General features: G+C 33.0%; 1 protein-coding gene across 3 annotated transcripts; it reads right to left on the bottom strand.

Annotated features, from left to right (window-relative positions):
• Nucleotides 1-104: 104 nt before the first annotated feature.
• Nucleotides 105-9,017, bottom strand: LOC121229447 (uncharacterized). 3 transcript variants are annotated; one of them, XR_005927194.1, is made up of 7 exons: nucleotides 8,400-8,874; nucleotides 7,278-7,404; nucleotides 6,656-6,795; nucleotides 6,491-6,553; nucleotides 6,311-6,379; nucleotides 6,020-6,167; nucleotides 105-517 (listed from the first exon to the last, which is right to left on the bottom strand). XR_005927194.1 is itself a non-coding variant. In XM_041113860.1 (6 exons), the coding sequence occupies exons 1-6, from the start codon at nucleotides 8,601-8,603 to the stop codon at nucleotides 6,096-6,098; spliced, it is 675 nt and encodes a 224-aa protein (XP_040969794.1). In that variant the 5' UTR covers nucleotides 8,604-9,017; the 3' UTR covers nucleotides 5,815-6,095. The 3 variants fall into 3 exon arrangements, 1 of the variants encoding a protein (XP_040969794.1); XR_005927193.1 differs by having other exon boundaries at nucleotides 135-512; XM_041113860.1 differs by lacking the exon at nucleotides 105-517 and having other exon boundaries at nucleotides 5,815-6,167; nucleotides 8,400-9,017.
• Nucleotides 9,018-21,581: the final 12,564 nt, after the last annotated feature.

Raw genomic sequence — 21,581 nt, 5'->3', positions numbered from 1 at the left:
AAGATACGCATGAACTATATTCTAATGACTTGCAAATAAGAGAATTAATACACATCATTTTATCTTTTTAACATGGATAGATTTGTGAATGAAAATGTAAGATATATGAAAATGAATATTTATCTCACTCATATAATAAATATAAAAATTAAATAAAATTTTAATTGAAAATTTTAAATGCCCTAAAATCAAAATTTATTATACACAAAATTTAATTAAAAATATTTAAAAAGAAACAAAGCATAATAATGCAATTTAGAAGATGTTGGTATTGAACATGATATAAGAGTAGGGGAGGGGGGCAACTCTTTCTGAAAAAGCCTTTATGTAAATGCTTGATGACGCGAGGTATAAAAGAAAATGAGAGCAGTGTGAAGGCTCTTTTTCAACTCCTTTACCGCCATCAAGGGAAAAAGCTGATTTAAAATAATCGTTGCTTGAATATAATATAATACTCACGCAATTTCTTTCCTTTCATCACCTTCAATTATGATCCTTGCCATTACTAATACCTACACTGCATGAATAAATAATCATTTTTTGTTCAAACACTTTATGCAAATTGTTAAGAAATTCCCACTTTTCATCTTTCTGAATCCCTTCTAACTCTACAACATGAATCATTATAACAAAGAGAGACTGATTTTTTATATCATTTTTAACAACACTGCTCGCTATCAGCATATGCTACTTCTCCATGATTGTTGATTTAATTACAAACTGCCATCAAAGGAAGTTGATTCAATCGAATTAAAATAATAATAAAAAAAGCAGTTTTTGTTGAATTAAAGCGAAAATTGGTTTCATCTTTTTGACCAACTACCTGGGGCCATAAATCTGACAACACAAACTTGTTAATTTCAAGAAACAAGACAAAGATTGGACGCAAAGAAAGACCTAGAATTGTGGAATCTGAGAATGAATCTTTGACTAAAACAGGCTGAATCTTCTCAATTAATGGGAAAACCTCTTTTAATTTAATTTAAACAACACACGTCTGAGTGGTAGCTGATTGTCCACAATTTTGGACATGATGCCGCCTACATTTGCCTTTTTCTGTTCAAGCTTGGAACTATCAAATTAAAAGGTCTAAAACGAGCAGCTAAATCATAAAACAGAAAAATAACCTTAATTCTGCTATTACTCTATGAATTTAGTCACTATAATTAGTTAAGTTTTAGCCTCTATACCTATAAAATAGTTGTTATTAAAATCATTAAATTATGTCATTTCTAAAAGTTACTTACAAATAGCCGAATTTAACCATGAATTTTTCAAAATTAAAAAACATGACCTAAATCTATAAGCACAACACTAATATCATAATTTAACCAATCAAAATAATTTCTCCCTGCTAAATTAATTTAGTTGAACATATGAATATGTTTTCTTTTAATAAAGACCGTAATTTAAAAAATGAAAATTTTAAACACACTTGTTCAATATAATTACTTGTATGTCATTATAGACCCTGAATTATTGTTTAGTCTTTTCCTTTTCCTAAAATTTTAAGGGTTCAAATATGTTATTAGTCAAATTTAATCTTGTACTTTAGAAGTTAAAAATTCAATCTCCCTATTTTTTTAAATTTAAAAATCTCAACCCCATAATTAATTTGTCACTATCAACCATAAGTCTCATCATATAAAAGATAACTCAGTTTTAAATTGACAAATTTTAACAAAAAATGCTTCTCATTTTAACAACTAAACCAAGATTTTAAAATCAATAAAATAAAACTTAATTTTTAACTTTTAAAAATAAATAAATTAAATCTCAAATTCTATTCAAGTACAGGGACTAACATCGTATTTGAACCATAACCAATTTTAAAGCAAGGGTTTGTTGTTGAATATTTCAGAGTCTAATATTCATGCGTGTAGAACCCATTTTAATGTGAAGATATTTTTAACCAAAATTCACTCTAATCAATTAGGCCAAGTTGGTTTCCATTACCCATTTTGCAAACCATGCCGAGACCCAAATTGATTAGAAATTGGGCCGCTCAAACTAAATCCACTAAGCAATTGCTTATCAATAAAATATAAATTATTTATTAAAATAATAATACCAATATGAAGCAGCCAAAGCAAGAAAGAAGAATATACACATTCCCCCCCCCCAAAAGAAATCCACATCTCCAAGTTAGCAGTGTTGCGGAAGCGACGATAATATTAATAACAATATTATCAGAAATATTTAGATAATTATTATGCCAACAATTATACTAAGAAAATTCCCAGTTAAATTGGAGGGGTCACAATGGTCCCGCTTAAAACCCAACAACTAGACAGAACTCACTTAGATATTTATAGCAATAATAACTAAATAAATATAACCAACATAAAGCTATTAAATAAAAGCAAACAAATAAGAAATAAAATACCAGAGTTTTAACGAGGTTCGGCCAATTTAGCTTACGTCCTCGGACACTACCAAATTAATATTTCCTCTAGAAATATTACAAAAGAGAAGATTTTGGGATGATACAACCAAAGGGGGAGGGGTTCTATATATAACAAACCAAACCCCCTCCATTTCTATCTTTTCCTAATGTGGGATATTGCCAATATTCAACAAATCTCCACCTTGGCGATATTCCACATCTTCGAACATCTTCTCATAACACAAACTTCAATAGTGTCTTCAATTTTGCAACCAATCGCCTTCTTCCCTTTTGGTAGTTGTGCCAGCTTCCACATCTTGTTTTTCTCTAGAGATTGCATTTCCTCTTCCATTGCACCTAACCATCTATAATTCTCTAAACTCTGAATGGCTTCGGTGTAAGTGGATGGAATATTATCAACAACTGGAAGTGCATAAGCTACCATGTCAGTGAAACGAGCAGGTTTCTGAATTTCTCGTCTCTGCCTTCTGACTGCAATTGGCTCTGATTGCTGTTGAGGTTCTTGGGTAGAAACCTCTTCCTCATCTGACTCTGCATCTGCCAATGAAGAATCACTAGTGGTACCTTTTGCTGGAATTACCACACTCTGCTCAAACTCCACCTGCTGCGGAGTACACTCCACCTGCTGCGAAGTACTACTCACTCCTTCTGGATTTACCTTATTCAACATGGCAGATTCATGAAAGGTAACATCCCTACTGATTATCGTCTTCTTTGCCTCTAGACACCACAAACGATATCCCTTAACACCAGCATTGAAGCCCATGAATAGAGCCTTCTTTGCTCTTGGATCTAACTTTGATTCTTTCACATGATAATATGCAATAGAACCAAAAATGCGCAAGGTGTCATAATCAGTAGCAGGTTTTCCATACCATTTCTCCAAAGGAGTCTTGCCATTTATAGCAGATGATGGCAAATGATTGATGAGATGTTGAGCGTACGTCACAGCCTCAGTCCAAAACTTTCTATCTAATCTAGCATTAGATAACATACATCGAACTTTCTCCACAAGCGTTCGATTCATACGCTCTGCCACCCCATTGTGTTGCGGTGTTCCACCTACGGTGAAGTGCCTTACTATGCCACAATCTTGGCATATCTTCAGGAAAGGATCGCTTTTATATTCTCCACCGTTGTCTGATCGGAGAACCTTAATCTTCCTTCCTGTCTGATTTTCAACTTTAGTTTTCCACTTAAGGAAAACTTCAAGCACCTCATCTTTGTTCTTCATAGGAAACACCCAAACTCGTCTGGAAAAATCATCAATAAAGGTGACAAAATAACGTCTTCCTCCAAGTGATGGAGTCTTGGACGGTCCCCATACATCAGAATGCACATAATCCAGAATACCTTTAGTATTGTGAATCCCAGTGCCAAATTTCACCCTTCGTTGTTTTCCCAGAACACAATGCTCGCAAAATTCAGGTTTGCAAGTCTTTGTACCTTTCAATAATCCTTGCTTGGCTAGAGTTTGCAAGGATTTTTCACCAGCATGGCCCAAACGCATATGCCACAGCTGTGTTGCCTCAGCGTCCTTCTTGGTACTCGTAATTGCTGCTGCTGTTGTCCCGACCACTGTACTACCTTGGTAGTAATACAGATTGTTCTTTCTTATGCCTTTCAACATCACCAATGCTCCTGAAGTTGCTTTAAGAACTCCATCTCGTATTGTCACAACTAGGCCTTTAGATTCTAACGACCCCAAAGAGATGAGATTCTTCTTCAACTTTGGGACATATCGTACATCCCGCAAAATTCTAGTAGATCCATCATGACTCCTCAGTTTAATTGAACCTATCCCGGCTATTTTACACGTGTTATCATTACCCATGTAAACAACCCCTTCATCTAGTTTTTGAAATTCAAAGAACCATTCCCGAATGGGACACATATGATAGGAACAACCAGAATCCATGATCCACTCATCTGCATATAATGTTGAAGATGTCATACTAAGAGAAAAGTCTGACTCTGCTTCACTATTGCATTCTGCAACATTTGCATCTTGCGGAGTCTTCCCTTTTTCTTCAATTTTGGACAATCTTTCTTCCAATGTCCTTTTTCTTTGCAAAAAGAACATTCATCTTTGGCAACAGCTCGACCTTTGGACTTTCTTCTCTTCCCCTTAGACTGACTTTGCTGACGACCTCTTGTTACCAATGCTTCCACTGCTGCTTCACCTGAACCTTTCAACTTATCCTTTCGGCGTAGTTCATAGCTATACAATGCAGCAGTTACTTCATTGAAAGTTACTTCCGATTTTCCATGAAGTAGAGTAGTTTCAAGGTACTCAAACTCCTCAGGAAGCGATCCCAACAACATTAACGCCAAGTCTTCGTCTTCAAAAGTCACATCCAAATTCAACAAATCAGCCACCAGCTGATTAAAATTGGTAATGTGCTCGTTCATCGTGGTACCAGGAACATAACTGAAACGAAACAGTCTTTTCTTCATATGTAACTTATTTTGACTGTTCTTCTTCAGAAATTTCTCCTCCAATGCTTTCCACAATTTACTTGCAGAAGTCTCTTTACTGAATGTATACTTCTGCTCTCTGGAAAGACATGATCGAATTGTACCACATGCCAATCGGTTGATGGTCTTCCATTCTTTATCATCAACCCCTTCTGGTTTTTCTTCCTCAATGGCAATATCTAGACCCTGTTGAAAGAGGGCATCTAGAAGCTCACTTTGCCACATGCCGAAATGACCTGTTCCATCAAAAATTTCCACTACAAATCTCGTATTTGCAGTTCCAATCCTCGGCAAAATGTACGAAGTGGAAGTTGTTGATATGGATGGTTTTTCTTCTGTCATTTTTGCCATAGCTTCTACTTAATAGCCACCAAATGCAGAATACCCACAAGCTTTAGGAAATGTTTCTGATGTGTAAGATCAGACTAAGCTGCAAACACAGAGCATACTACAAAACCTTGGCTCGGATACCAATTGTTGCGGAAGCGACGATAATATTAATAACAATATTATCAGAAATATTTAGATAATTATTATGCCAACAATTATACTAAGAAAATTCCCAGTTAAATTGGAGGGGTCACAATGGTCCCGCTTAAAACCCAACAACTAGACAGAACTCACTTAGATATTTATAGCAATAATAACTAAATAAATATAACCAACATAAAGCTATTAAATAAAAGCAAACAAATAAGAAATAAAATACCAGAGTTTTAACGAGGTTCGGCCAATTTAGCTTACGTCCTCGGACACTACCAAATTAATATTTCCTCTAGAAATATTACAAAAGAGAAGATTTTGGGATGATACAACCAAAGGGGGAGGGGTTCTATATATAACAAACCAAACCCCCTCCATTTCTATCTTTTCCTAATGTGGGATATTGCCAATATTCAACAAGCAGTATGGTGAAGATTGAGGCAAGCTTTAGAAAGGAAAGAGGTCTTGTATTGTAACCAAGTTTTGGAATCAAATATCTACACAAACTTGTCTACGGTCTACAAAAATGGAAGAACCTCTATAACTCGGTGAATTACTAAACCTACTTGACAGACAGAGATACCCGAAATGATTAACAAGCAACAAATACATCACAGTTATCACCAACAACAGAACACGTCATTAGGATACCTGCATTTCTGTTAGCGGCCTTGGGATGTTGACAACCAAACTCAGAGGCATCTGAATCCCATCATTATGCTCCAGCTCATTTACAAACCGTCTTCAATCTCTTAGCTGCGTGAACAAATCCCACAATTACCTGCAGCTCATCCATTTGCTGCAACAATAGATGGCATTTTCATGGTGTAATAAGAAATTGTCCTTACTTTTCAGTCACGAGGTGGAAAAAACTATAACACAGTTGTCTTAAGCAACAAAGTCAAAAGAAGGAGAAGCTGCAAGGGCGGTTGAGTAAGTTACCTGCGACATGAAATGCCTTTGAACGACATCAACTAGTTGCTCTTTTGATGGATTGGGAATAGTATCTACCTAGCAATACCAAAGACAAATGACATTTAAACCATTTATTTCTTTGGCGGTAAATGTGGTACAGGCAAGCATCCATGGTTCTAATTAATTAGTTCTCCATGGAAAACTTACAAGATTGAAGTGTCGCCAATATCTCCATAAAGCAGCAATCTCTAGTTTGCTGAGGTCAACTTTCTACAGGGGAAACAATATAATGTATAGCTAACATCATGTTGCAATACGCCCGAAGAATGAAGATTGTATAAAAAGAAAGCACAGTTTTAAAAAAAAAATTACCATGGACCCACGCGATGTAGAAACAGTCCCTTTCAACTGCGAGTCACAAGAAAGAGACCTACTCATCGTCTTGTGACAAGACCCAGACGATTTATGCGCTCTATGCCTTGATCTGTGAGACTTTTGAGTGTCATCAGATGCTGGAAATTGAAAGATCAAACAAACTACATTAAAAAAACCCAAGTGTAGTGGGACCAAAAGAAGAAAGATGAGGAAAATGAGACACTGAGGCTTTTAGAAATAGTGAAAGCTAAAGGTGGCAACAGAAATGGATCCTATTCAACAATCTGAACTCCATCTCAGAAGAGAATATTATCCAAAATCACACCACCAAAAGTATTAGGTATTAGAATAGTCAATCAAAACGTTAAGAATTGCTGCACTCTGCTTCCAAGATATAAACGTCTTACACAAGACCCAAGACGCACAATATCGACGGTACCCCAAAGTCAGCACAAGTAAAAGAAATATCTTTCCTACTAGTGAAATTTTAAACAAATTAACAGTTGAATGAAAAGTACACGGCAACAAGAAAGCTTTAGACTTGAAAAACTCACACAGGAAACTAAAATTTAGAGGCAGACGCAAATTTTGAATTAAACAAGTCAAAAAACAAACTCACCCATGTCTGATCCATTCCATTGCACGTTTTCAAATTCGATGTCGTCGTCTTCTTCATTACCAGTAGGAGCTTCGATTACACTGAGGGCATTTCTCTGTAGTTTTACTTCTATGCCATTGGTAAGAACCTGTTGTTTTATTGAGTAGAGAAACAAAATATCACTATCAGCTAAAAGGTGAATGCCTAATCTACCAATATTGTCCAATAAGGGGACGCATATGGAGACAAGTTTCCAGATTTTCGGAAGTAAAAAAAAAATAGTGTTTTTGTTAAAATAATCAGTTAGAATTGACACTGTCAAAATGTGTTTCAATCCACTAGCACATCTACAGTAGAAAAAGAAAATCAAGATCAAAGTATGATTGTTTCCAGCAACCAAAATCATAAGAAACAATGGAAAAACAAAGAAAAAAAAAGGGTTTCTTGTTGGGAAACATTCTGAGATCAATCTAACAAGAATACATGAATAATACAATCATGCAATTGAAAATCTAAGCTCAGTATAAGATAAATTCCTAATTTATCTATTTTCTTAAGAAAGGACAAATTAATCCCCAGGAAATCAAATCTCGTTCTACAAATATCAGAACAGCATCGTACAATCCCTAAAACAAATCAACATGCCAGATCCATTGACGGAAACTTACATGCAATCGAAACCTACCATCCGAGAACCCGAAGTTGCGATTTTTGAGAAATAAAGAAACCTTTTATTATTATTATTCTTATTATTATTATTAGATGGAAGTATAAGCATCAAACTTGAACCAAACTAAGACAAGAGACAACTAAATTTCCAGTTTCATTAGAAAATAAAATTTATTAAATACGCTAAAAAGGATTCAATGCGCAAAAACCACCAAGACAATATGTATAACCATTGAATTAGCCAAAAAGCAAAAGGTTTATTTGATTATAAAAACCTTTAAACTTTCAAAATTCCTCAAATGGAATCCACATTATCTTGAAAAATAAAACCAAATTTGAGTTCACGTATATAACTCTATGAAAATCCCCAGTTTTATAAACAAGAAATTCAAGTTCCTCCAATTCCCAGATAAAATCTAAACTCCAGGCCCCTCCCATTTCTAGAAAAACGGAAAAAAAATTCCAAGGAATTACCAGCCAATGCCACCCGCCAAGTCCAACAGCCTTCTTGACCACGCCTTGCAGACCAACGAGCACCGATTTAGTACGGTTATTGCCAGTCACGACCACCTTAGTATGACGGGGTAATACCGACAGCTCTTCTTCGCTACTGTCTCCATAGCTCTGTAACTGGGAGAAACCATCGCCATTGACGGAACTCTCCATTGCCTCCAGCATGTTTCTTTCTCTTTTTTTCTAAACTAAAATGATTGCCCAACTCAGTGAATCAAACAGGGGTCAAACTAAGGTCGAAAACCGAAGCATTAAGGACCGAAATTGCAATGGATCGGAAGGTCATGCATCGCTGGATACGTATGTCGGATTTTCGTAAGCAAAACAGAGGGAAAATAAGGCGAAATATAGGAATTTCGGTGAGATAAAAAACACAGTTTAGAGAGAGAAACAGCCAAAGTATAAAGATAGAACATATATGAAGAAGCAGTTTACATTAGTGAGAGAAATTTGAGAGTGACTGGTGTTTGTTTATTGGTTGGTGACGTTGTCAATCCCAACGACGTGAAATGAACCAATCATACAACGCCACGTAAAAGGTCGAGAGGTTTGTCTTTAATCATGCGCTTCATAGAGAGGGAGAGAGAAGCCAGCTTGGTTTGCGGCAAAATGGAGTTTGCGGGAAAACTGAAATGACGGTCTTACCCTTGTTTCACATTTCAAATTTGAAAATAATAAAAAGAAACGCAAAAAGGTTTTTGGAGCCAATTTAATATTTGTGTCTTTTTGGGGTCTGGAATTCGGACATGACAGGTTTGTCCAATTTGAAATCCATATATTTAATTACACTTTAATCAATATTTAACTAATTTTGAAGACGACTTACCAAATAAAAAAGTCTTGAAAAATAATTAAGTTAATGAAGGCACAACATAATCTTGATTCTAAAATAATTGTTTCTTACACAATGTCAAACAAGTACAACTTTAGTTTTAAGTAACCGATGTTTCTAATTCTACTTGTTTCTTTAGGCACATAATTACAAATTTACGGTGGATTAAAAGGTATCCTTTAACTAAAACTAAATAACATTATTACATGTGATTTAGGAAAAGGGAAAAGATTCAAATGGAAGGGAACCTGTAATGTAAACCAAACCAATGAAATAATAATCTCACAAGTTAACTTTTTTTATTTTTTTATTTTAAAATTTTGGTCTATTAATTTTTTATTAAATTTATTAATATTTTTTTAAATAAAAAATATTCACTAGCAATAAAACTAAAAATAATAATGTTATAATGAATCTAAAACAATGTTAACAATTGACCTAAATTTTAAAATCTAAAAAAATAAAATAAAATCTTAAAATTGGAAGCACATAAACTAAATTCTAAATTTACAAATAGTACACTGATTTATAGCATATTTTAATCTAATGAATTATGAAAAAAATTATATACAAAAAGTAATACAACACCATCATGATATAAGTCTTCATAAATTATCGATTAAGTTTAGATCATTTGATCTATGTATACGGTATCAATATGATAATAACATATAAATATATAATTGTTTAAGCACAACTCAATTCGAAATATAAATATTTAAATTTATTTATATTAATAAATTATTAATCTAAATTCATTTACTCCTTTATATGTTTTTTTTTAAATTTTACACATTAATAATTTAATATTCTTTTATTATTTATATTATAATAATATAAAAATGAAAATTAATATACCATAAACTTAAAAATTGGTCGGATTATATCCGACTCAAGCATTGAATTTAAAACTAAAAACTGGCTAATATTTTGACGGAGTCTTTTTTTTTCCATGTCATCAAACTTAAGCAGGTAATCTGATCCAACTCGGATAAAAGTCATAAAAACGTAGCGCAGGTTAAACGAATAGCCGTAACGGATCCCGGAAAGAAAAACATTAGCGGGACCCATGTGGCGGGAGAGGCGTACCGGCCGTCGGTGATGTCTTATCCGCTATGGGATAACACAACTTCCCTTTCCTGAATTTCCCGCCAGATTAAATCCATCACATCCGTTGATATAGAATGATTTTATTCCACCGCCGTCAGATCATTTCTAAAGGAATATAACCCCCTCATTCAAAGCTTTATTAAAGAAAAATAATTGTTTTGTTTTATATTTTATATTTTTTAGAGGAAAAAGGCAACATGTGTAATGATAATAAAGTTGAAAGAAGCGGACACCTCAGCATAAAAAGTAAAACAATTAGGGGCAATACAAAACAAATGACTGGAACCAAATCAAACAACTAATTTGTGCCTTGATACGTAATCACAACCGTTTGTTTGTCTTTATAGGACGTACTGTATGGTTCGGTTTGATTTTGGTTTTTGTAGGCATTGCTACACTGAATTTATTCAAAGGAGTGAAAATGTATGAAATTGAGGATGAGTTTAGAACTGTTTTTAAGAAATATTTTTGATATAAAAGAATTTTTTTAGGATAAAAATATTCTTAAATAAATTATTTTTTGAGAGAAAATATTTCTCAAATAAAAAATTAATCTAAAAATAAATTTTTTAAAATTAAAAATTCTATTTTCTATTTTCTAAGTATTTTTGAAGAGTATTCTTGAATTAGGCCTGAATTAATTAATGTTGGCTGAATAATGATGTATTTACTTTTTCATTTTGGGATTTAATATTTGTGTTTGTTTAAGGTTCATATTTCGTAAAGACTTGTAATTATTTAATCAAATGTGAATATATAAATATAGGTTTATATAATTGCTTATGAATTTTACGAGTTTAAATCATGTAATCGCATCTTACATGTTTGGTAATCATAAATTTAGTTGATTATTATTTTCTTAGATATAAAAGTAGACTTTACAAGCCAACTTTTGTTTATTCGAAGTTTGATTTTGTGATTTTATCTCAACAATTTTATTTATACAAAATAAAAAATTAATCGTAAAAAATTTAAAGTAGAATAATTTAGTACGTGATCAAGTAATCAAATGTCAAATCAACAGATAAAATTAAATTTTTGACTATTACGTCACTTTAATTTGGGCTACTTAAGGGTAAAAGCTATATTCTCTCTCTTCTTCTTTTTTTTTTTACTCTACCACCTATCTGGAAGGATAATCCCTCGTCACCGCTGTCAACGCGACCAGCCTTTGCAACAACCGTTGCGGGCCTCCCTTCCTACTTTCTTTCCTTTTCTTCCCTTTTATCTTCGGCACGATAAGTTTCAGGCCCTCCTCCCCTTTTACTTGTCTCATGGATTCCTCATGGTCCTCCACTCTTCATTGGACCTGGGCTCCATTTTCCTTCTGGGAGTTTCATTGGTATTTTGCCTCTGATTTTGGTGAACCCTTTGTTCTCATGGTGGTCTAATGATGGCACCTCTTCGGGATCTCACTGGTTTCGTTTCTCGACGGTACTTGGCGTAATATCACCAAATCTACTTTTTGTGGATGTTGTTGTCGTTGTCTTAGATGTTGCTCCTTCTTCATTTGGTTTTCTCACCAACGTTGTGGTGGTCTCGACGTTTATTTTGGACTTTACGATGACATGGGCTCTGCCAGACACGTGCGTGTCGTTGGGCAAATTGCAATAACCTCTCGCTCTCTCCCAAAGCTTTCCCCGTCCCCTGCTATGCAGGGGCATCGAGGCAAGTCTTGGGTTCTGTTGTATTTTCCTAAGCTTTTATATATTTATTTCGTATTTGATCCCTTTTCTTTTAAAAAAAACCTGCTACAATGAGCTAAAAAAAAAAGGTAGGCTTTGCCGTAGCTAATAGATATCCAATGTAAGTTTCATTGCATATCTAAGCACTTAGACCACGAGTTGGCTTATGCTCCGAATTATATCTTCATGATACCTTCCTTTTTAGAGCCCTTGTGTAATTGTTAGAAAAAGATGCCCCATGGAGACCAAAATAAATTAAGCACCTTTAGCATCCAAAAAATCTAATTTGATTAACAAGGCTCGAACTTCAATGCAGACTTCTTCCGTTACAATAAATTCTATGGAAGAACTTACATGTGAGTTACACACTAGGATTCAATTTGATGTTGGAGCATGGCGCTGTTGGAACCAGAGATCTTGGCCTCCCAAAATTTTGTTCATTAAATTCCTTAAATTTCTTGAAAATGTTAGTTTGACACCCAAAATTTTTTAAAATTCTCGTTAAGCCTTCTAAAAATATTTATTAAGCCTTCCAAAAGTTCTGAAAATCTTAATTAACTCCAAAAACATAATGTCAAGATTTGGCATTGATTTGATGTCTATTTTTTTCTTAAATTTCCAAATATATTACTAAAAAAATGAAAAGAAAGGCAAAGTAATATGTTTTTTTTTTCTTTCTCTTTTTTAAAATGTTGCAAATACAAGTTTGAACAACTAAAATTAGAATCAAATAATCATAATGCGCTATCAGTTTGTAATTAGAATATATTCAAACTAGAATCAAAATTTAAAGATGAAAAAGTTAATAAATATATTTTATTAATAAATATTAAAATGGATAGAGGAATAAAAAGTTAAAAATAAAAATAAAAAAACCTAACCAAATCATATATTTAATATTAATAAGATGTGTATTAATATATTGTTTTTTTTATTATGTAATTTCTTTATTCATACATGTGAAATGATTGTATGAAATAGTAAAGTCACATTATTTATATCCTTTTTCCGATAGTTTAATGCTACATCAATATTTTCATCCTAAACAAAAATAAATTCAAATAAAAATTTTAAAATTCTAGATAAAATTACTGATATAACAATAAATTATAAAAAAACAATAATATCTATACTTCATACAAATCTTTTTCCTTCATACGTTGAGCAAAAGACAACATATAGATTATAAAATGATATTTTGTAGTACGTAAAATACAATGCATGTATGGGCAAAGGAAACAACCAATCCTGGAAAATGAGATTGTATAAGGAAATTAGGAAATGAAAAGACAAGCGGACAACACATCCTTCTTTCGAGTTATTTCGTCTTCGCTCACTGCCATCTAATCTGAATTTCTCAATTCCACACTTTTATGTACGTACTTTAACAAATAGTCACAATTTTAATCCTTAAAATGTTTATAGTTTTTAACAATTTTTTATTTCTAACATTTTAAAAATAGTTAAATTTGAGTATTTAATTTTTTAAAACTAGTCTAATTACTTTTTTCTTAAACAGAAATATAGACCGAAACTTTAATTTCTTAAACATGTTAACCTACGTGTCAATCCATATATACTTCATACTATTTTTTTATTTGTTTGAATATTTTTACAAATTTTAAACAATTTGTTATTGTGGTTATTGAAAAATATAAAATTGATTTTTAAGTGTCAAGGAAGTGGTTACTTCCTATTTATTGAATGATTTGAATGGATTTTGTTGATTATTTAGAGAATATTAAACCCCAACAATGAAGGTAATATTACTTGGGAAACTCACATGGATGGTTGGATCAAATTAACTCACCCAAGACAATCCATTACAATATGGAAATTTGAATTGGATTGAAATTTTATGAGATTAGTTGCCAAGAGCCCACATTTGTTTTATTCTCTATTATTATATTGTAACTATTCTATTGTATTACAGTTTTAATGAGATTGTTATAAATCTTCTAAGTTAGCAAGTTTCGAATGAAAATCTATTTAAGGAAGAGACTTGTATAGGTTTTTTTACTGAGAGCTTTTATAACTTATGTAACACTCCAAAACTCGGCCTCGAAGTTTGATCGAATCTCGGAGGTTACATTGATCATCGAAGTGGTCGTAGAAAAATTTTAGTTTAACAAACTAGAAATCAAACAATATTTAAGTTGCGTAAAAATTCTCAATTATCAAATTCCCTTTATAACTAAAAAATCAATCCAAATAACGCTTACGTGCTTAAAACACAAAATTCATACCACAATGTTTAAAACAGAATTTACAGTCCAAAACCGTTTATTAAAAATTTAGATTTACAGAAAATACCTTAATAGCCTGTTTTAAAAAAAGTGACACTTCCGAGACCTCCGCAAGCTATATCCAGCTACACAAAACAAGCGTACCTGAAAAGGGAATAATTAAAGGGTAACCTACACGAGCTCAATGCGAGTTTAAACAGAAGTGAAAACAAGTAACTAAAGATCCAACCTATATACGGTAAGATATATATATACGAATCATACCAAAGATCATATAAATCGCACTGACAAAATTTCAAGCACATATAATACTTAACCACAGAAATAGAGTAGTATTGCTAATACCCAATCGTACTAAAACCTTCAACAATCAGACAAACAATATGATACGAGTAACTCAGCCCAATTCAAAGGCCATAATAGAGATGAGTTTAGTTTTCCTCAAGGCCCAATTACGAGATCAAAATCCAAACAAATAAAGTCAAAACTCAACTTAGTGGTTCAAGACTTTATCACGAAAAAAATTCAAGAAGAAGAGTTGAAGTTTCAAGACAATAAATTCTGGAGTAATGATGAATTAGAAGAGACTAATTATGTTTGTGGGCCTAAACTCTCAATCTATGACGACAAGCCCATGTGGAAAATGCTAACAAGCTTAAGTATTTCACTTCAAGAACCCCAATTGATCTTACAAGCTTAGACATTTCATATTGGGTTTAAGTTTTAGGCTTAATTTTTATTATATATAAGCACAATATTTTGTTTATTAGCTCTTATTATTTTATTATTATTTTATTCCGAATTTTTGATAATTATTAAGTATTTTAAGTTATTTAGGAATTTTATGTTAACAAGAAAGTATAGTTTAAAACTACCTCTTGTTTAGATTAAATTAGAGTTCTAGTATACTTAGGAGTTTTATTTAGATTTATTTATCTAGCCTATATATAGGCCTTTGCATTGTATACAGGGGGACAATTAATTATTATTCTATTTCTCTTTTGAGTTAATAAATTCTCTTTGAGTTTTTTCTTTTCAAGAATTTCTCTTGAGTTATTTTTAGAAGAGTTTTAACAATCTTTTTAGATTGTGGGGATCATCTTCAAACTTTTTCTTGCCAAGGTTTTTATCTTGAAGGGGAAATTAGAGCCGCTTGAAGGGGGTTGTGGATTCTTCGTGTTTCAGAGGCTTCTTAGGACTTCTACATGCCACGTTCTATCTTTCCATTTATCTTCTTTATTCACTTCCTGAATCCTTGATTTATTATTTGTTTTAATTATTTTATCTAACTTGGATTTAATTTCGTTTCAGGTTGTGTCAAGAAAAATCCAAGTTTCTTTTCGAACGTCTAGAGCCCTAAGTTAAATCCGCGACTTTGACAAACTTTACGATCCGTTTTCGTGTTCATCCTTCTCAACCTTTATCATTTGGTATCAGATTTGGGCGTTTTATGTGTTCTTTTTTAAATTGATTTCTCGAAAACAGCTTCAAAACAAATTTTACCCCTACAGTTTTCAGAAAAAATATTTTTCAGTGGGTAAACGATTTTCAAATGATCTAAAATTTTGTATACTATTTCTTGGCACTATTTTAAAGTATAAAAAAATATTTCCCACAAAAAAAAGTGATAAAAAAAGTACAAAAAATAAAATACGAAAAAAAATAAAAAAAATTCTGTGGGTTGAATTTTGCGCCAAAACTTTCCAGATCAAATCTACATAATTTGAGGAGGCTTCAGTTTAAATTTTTTGATTTTTGGAAATCGGGAACACCTTGAACGAAGTTTGTCAAGTTGCTTTCCAGTTTTTTGGGTTTTCGGGTTTCAACAATTTTCATTGACTATTAGCTTTAAGTATTCATTTGTTTTCCTTTTTATTTGTTCCTTACGCATTCTAACACTTTCTTGTTTCTTGTGTTAGTAGGTTAAAGCACGTTGCATATTCCTTCATCCGTGCAACAAAATTCTTTGATGTCTAAGCAAATTTTAGACTCATAGTGCTATTAGGTTTGCTTTGATAGTTTGATTCTAAAACATCTTGATTGATTGATATATAGACACTTTTAAAAGACTCACAAGATTAATTCTTACCTCATTGAGAATTTTTTTTAGTGCATATAGGTGAGGTTTGCTTAATTTTTTCTTTTGAAGTGTTGTGCTTTTCCAGGCTTTCATTATGACTCGTGACACTCGTGCCCATAAAAACCATGATGAGATACCATCTGATGACAAAGAACAAGATGTTACATTGGAGAATATTGTGGGGATGGTAAAATTGCAACATCAACAATTGAACGAGGTACGTGATAAATTTGAGGCCAATTTGACTACATGTCGAACAGAACTACAAGAGAACATTAATCAGCTTTCCAATCATATTCAATTTCTCACTCAAGCTGTTGCTCGTTTGGAGACTTCTTCGAATCGACGATCTCGTGCTCGTGATAGTGATCATGATAGGGATAATGAACAACTTCGTATTCGTTCTAATCCTGGTAGACACGAATATCGTCACATTGATGAAACTTTGGGTATTTCTAATCAATGTCATCCTTCTGTCGCTAAACCAAAGTTCAACATTCTACCATTCCAAGGAAAGTATGATCCAGATGCATATTGCGATTGGGAGGATAAAATGGAGATCATGTTCTGTTGTTATAAGTGTCCGGAGAAGGAGAAAGTTCCATTAGCTATATTGGCATTTTCTGATTATGCATTGAGTTGGTGGACTCAACTTGTGTTGAACCGCCAAAGGAATCGTGAACGAGATGTTGATTCATGGGAACAGTTGACACAAATCATGCGAAAACGTTTTATCCCACCTCATTATTATAGGGATATTAAACGAAGACTTCAACGCCTTGTTCAAGGTAATTGATCTGTTGATAAGTACTTTAAAGAGATGGAGATGCTTATGCATAGAGCAAATATCCAAGAAGATGAGGAGACTACCATGGTGCGGTTTGTAGATGGTTTGAATGTTTCAATAGCCAATGTTCTATCTTCTTAGGACTTCTTAGGACTTCTACATGCCACGTTCTATCTTTCCATTTATCTTCTTTATTCACTTCCTGAATCCTTGATTTATTATTTGTTTTAATTATTTTATCTAACTTGGATTTAATTTCGTTTCAGGTTGTGTCAAGAAAAATCCAAGTTTCTTTCCGAACGTCTAGAGCCCTAAGTCAAATCCGTGACTTTGACAAACTTTACGATCCGCTTTCGCGTTCATCCTTCTCAACTTTTATCACAATATGTACACAGATTCAAATGATATGTCACATGTCAGAAAACAATCCCACCCATCCAGCCAAACACCTCTCTATCTCCCATAAGAGTTAATGAAGCTCAACCAAACATGCACACCCTATAGGACCTCGAAAAGACCATCCAACCCTACATACCTCATATGTGGATGAGGCCACTCAAATATCAATATGCAGCAAAGCTGACATATGTGCAGTACTGTGCGATAAACCGCCGTACTGATGTAATGCAGTTGAAACTACCAAATCAGAACAGAATACAAACTTACTTCTCTTCACAACCAACCCCAAACATTAGTTTATGCATATGCATGTATGCAAACAATCTCACAAGAACAACATACAAACAATCACACATCGGATTGATGGAATCAAATGTGCACATAATCATTAAACAAGATTTAGAATCATTTGTGTTTGTACACTTCCCACAAAATACGTTAACGAGTAAACGTCTCTCGCGCATTTATCAAAAGTGGCAGTACTAGTCGTATTCCCGGTAATTGCAAATACACACACAAATCTAAATTGGATACAAAGTCTTGATCGACAGTGGGATGCACAGATATTTAAAACAAGTCAGTTTACAACTCAGAGTAACAAATTTACGAAACAGGGCCACACGGCTGTGTGGGAGGTTCACATGCCCAGGTGAACGATATGCACGCCTGTGTGAAAGGGGGCACACGGCTGTGTGGCTAAGGCATATGCCCGTGTGACCCAAGGACATGGCTGTGTGAATATGTAACAGCCTAATTTTCAGTGGTATCGGGAATAGAGATTTGAGATCACCAAATCCGACGGGTGAGTTAAAAATTTAATAAATTAATACTATGAATCAAATGTGAATATAAAAGCATTTTTAAATTAGTGAATTTGGTGATTTAAAAGAATTAATTATGTAAATTGGGTTGAGAATGAGGTATCGAGACCTCGACTTCATAAATCGAGCCATAAATATTTTTAGAAATATTTATGGAGTGTTGGTGAGGTAGTAATAAAATTTAGTCAGAAAATTTTGACGTTTGGGTGGTTAATTAAATAAAAAGGACTAAATTGAAAAGGGTGTAAAAGTTGCTAAAAGAATTAAATAGCTCAATTGTCAAATGAGGAAGGACCTAAAGTGCAAATAAGCCCAAAGGAGATATTTTGGGCGACAATAGCTGAGAAAAATCAGGAAATGGGTGAAATAAGAGCAAAATTGGAAAATTGCCAAAATGGGCTAAATAAAAATGGGACTAAATTGGAATATCTAGAATTCTCTTCATTTCTCTTCATATTCATCAGCTAAAAAATAGCCATGGAGGAGGGTTCAAGCTGGTTTTCATACTCTAGCTTCATGTAAGTTTAATTCTTGCTTTCTCCTTGAAATATTTATGTTTTTGGACTTTTACAATTGGGTCCAACTTACTATTTCATTAGTTTTTGATTCCATGTCTAATTTTTTAAGTTGTTATGGATGAGTTCTGGAAGTATATGATGATTTAATATGGAATTAGAGCTTTAAATTGTTTATATTCTGATTTTATTGAAAGAATTGAATAGAAAGTGAATGTTTGGGACCTAATTGTAAATGAGTTTGAAGTTAGAGTTTCATGTGGAAATTCTGAATTTCAATAGTTATGAAATAACTTATAATGTCTAGAAAAAGTATTAATTGAGAAAATTATCTTAATTGAGGGGTTAATTGAGCAAGGACTGAATTGTATGAATTATGAAATTTAGGGTAAAATGGAAGTCAACATTTTGCACTAAAACTGTTTTGGGCAGCAGCAGTAGTTTAACTTTGAAAAATCACCAAAAATTGTAGAAATCTAATTAGAGGATGAATAAAATATGAAATTAAAGATTATTGAGTCTAGTTTCTTATAAAAGAAATTATGTAAGCAATGGAATTGTAAATCATGAGATACAATAACTTTTGTGAGACAATGTCAGAATGATTTCGGGTTCCCCTGTTCTGACTTTGGAAAATCATCAAAAATTGGATAAAAATAAGTAGGGGCTTAAATTTATATTTTTAGAATCCTTAATGAGTCTATTTTCAATAGAAATAAACGAGGAGATAATTAATTTTTAGTGAAGAAGGGTCAGAACTGTTAGACAGCAGATCAAGGGAAAATTTAAAGAATAAACTGTACATATTGGCTAAACCAAAAATTTTAAAAATTTTATGGTAAGAATATATATGAGTATAGTTTCAGGGAAAATTAGCGGATCTTAATTTGGAGTTCCATAGCTCCAGATATAAATAATTTAGTGACTATGACACAGATGGATAGCTTTGAATATACATATAAGTCAATAGTGAAATTATTGATAACTTTACTTGTAAGCATGATATGTACATTAAGGATGTGGAATGGAGAGGAGGATGAGGAAAATATATATGAATATTCAGTTAGCATGGCTAATTTGCATGTTTTAAGCTCATAGACTAAATTGAATAAAAGTAAAACTTTAGGGGTAATTTTGTAAAAATGTCAAAGATGACTAAATTGAATGGAATGAATTGTTTTATTATCTAAATTAATAAATTGAATGAAATTATCAATTTAAGATTGGGTGAAATTTGGGAAAATAGTAAATTACCAATATGCCCCTAAATCTTGGTATTTCTGCAATTTAGTCAGGTAGGTTCGTATATCTTGAATGAGCATGTAAATATGACAATTTAAATATTGTATAGTATTTTATATGATGTTTGAATTGAATATTTGAAAAGGATATTACATGAAACATGAAAATGAATACTAAATAATATAAATTAATTGAAATTATTCTGAAAATCTTGGTAATGCCTCGTATCCTATCCCGGTCTCAGGTACGGGTATGGGGTATTACAGAATAAGCCATGTAACTCTCTATCCGTGTGCATTAAATTAGGGTGCAGGACAAACACGATCGTATGAAGGTCTCATACGCTTGTGTGCCCACCAAACACGGCTGTGTGTCCTAAAATACACGCCTGTGTGGTCATGGAATCACACCAGAATTACTGAAAAATCATGAGTTAGCAGCCACAAAAAGATCCCTAATTACCACGGGTTTAGAAACACACCTTAACAAGATTCTCTAGCACCAGAACCGGACTAAATCGCCTCCTTAACACAATTCTGAAACTCGACTACCCAAAAATACCAATATTATCATCATACCAATCTAACACAAATGAATAACCAAAAATTGCTCTACAAAACCAAAAACACCACTTACCTCCGGTCGATTTCTTGGACTACCCAAACATCAACAATGAAAATTAAAGTAGAGAATTCAATGGCAGAGAAAACGTCAAGATTTTATTTGAAATCCTAAATAAGAGTAAAGTAGAATGAGAAAAGAGAAAGAAAGAGAAAAGAAAAATTGTCTTGAGAAGGTAGAAGAGAAAGTAAAAGAATGTGAAACTAAATTTTTGAGAAGTTTCAAAAATCACTCTCCTTTTCCAAAAATAATAAAAAAATAAATAAGTATTTTAAAACCCAAAAACAAAATTAGACTAAAATTATTTCCCCAAATTACACACATGAGAACTTGAACCCAAAACCCCAAGCTAAACTAACACACAACCAGACCAGCAGACCCATTCTGACACTAAAACGTAGAACCGACTTCAAATGCCTGACCTAGCCACTGACCTTATGTACAAATCACAAAACTTCTAACCCCAAAATCCAGGGTGTTACAACTTATATTGTTCAAGTGAAGAAACTTTTCTTAAAGGGCAAATTGTTAGTAAAATCGATTGTGTTTTTGGTTTTACTTGCTGAGTTCATAGTGGTGAGAGTATTCTTCTTTAAGGTTCAAAAGTGATATGAATCAACACGGATTGTGTGATAGGTTAGAATCACTTGTTGTGGCTATTGAAGAGAGTGAATATTTCTCACTAAGCTAGGTTTCGCAAATGTATGAAAATCGAACTGCCTAAACAATTCCTATGTGTTCTCTGTGTTTTTTATTTCCAAATTTGGCCAATGAAGTGACCACTTCCGTGTCACTTCTTCCAAAC

The sequence above is a fragment of the Gossypium hirsutum genome, chromosome A05 (assembly GCF_007990345.1).
Source record: "Gossypium hirsutum isolate 1008001.06 chromosome A05, Gossypium_hirsutum_v2.1, whole genome shotgun sequence".
NCBI lineage: Eukaryota > Viridiplantae > Streptophyta > Magnoliopsida > Malvales > Malvaceae > Gossypium > Gossypium hirsutum.
The sequence above is the reverse complement of the archived record's forward strand: the minus strand, read 5'-3'. Positions and strand labels throughout refer to the sequence as shown.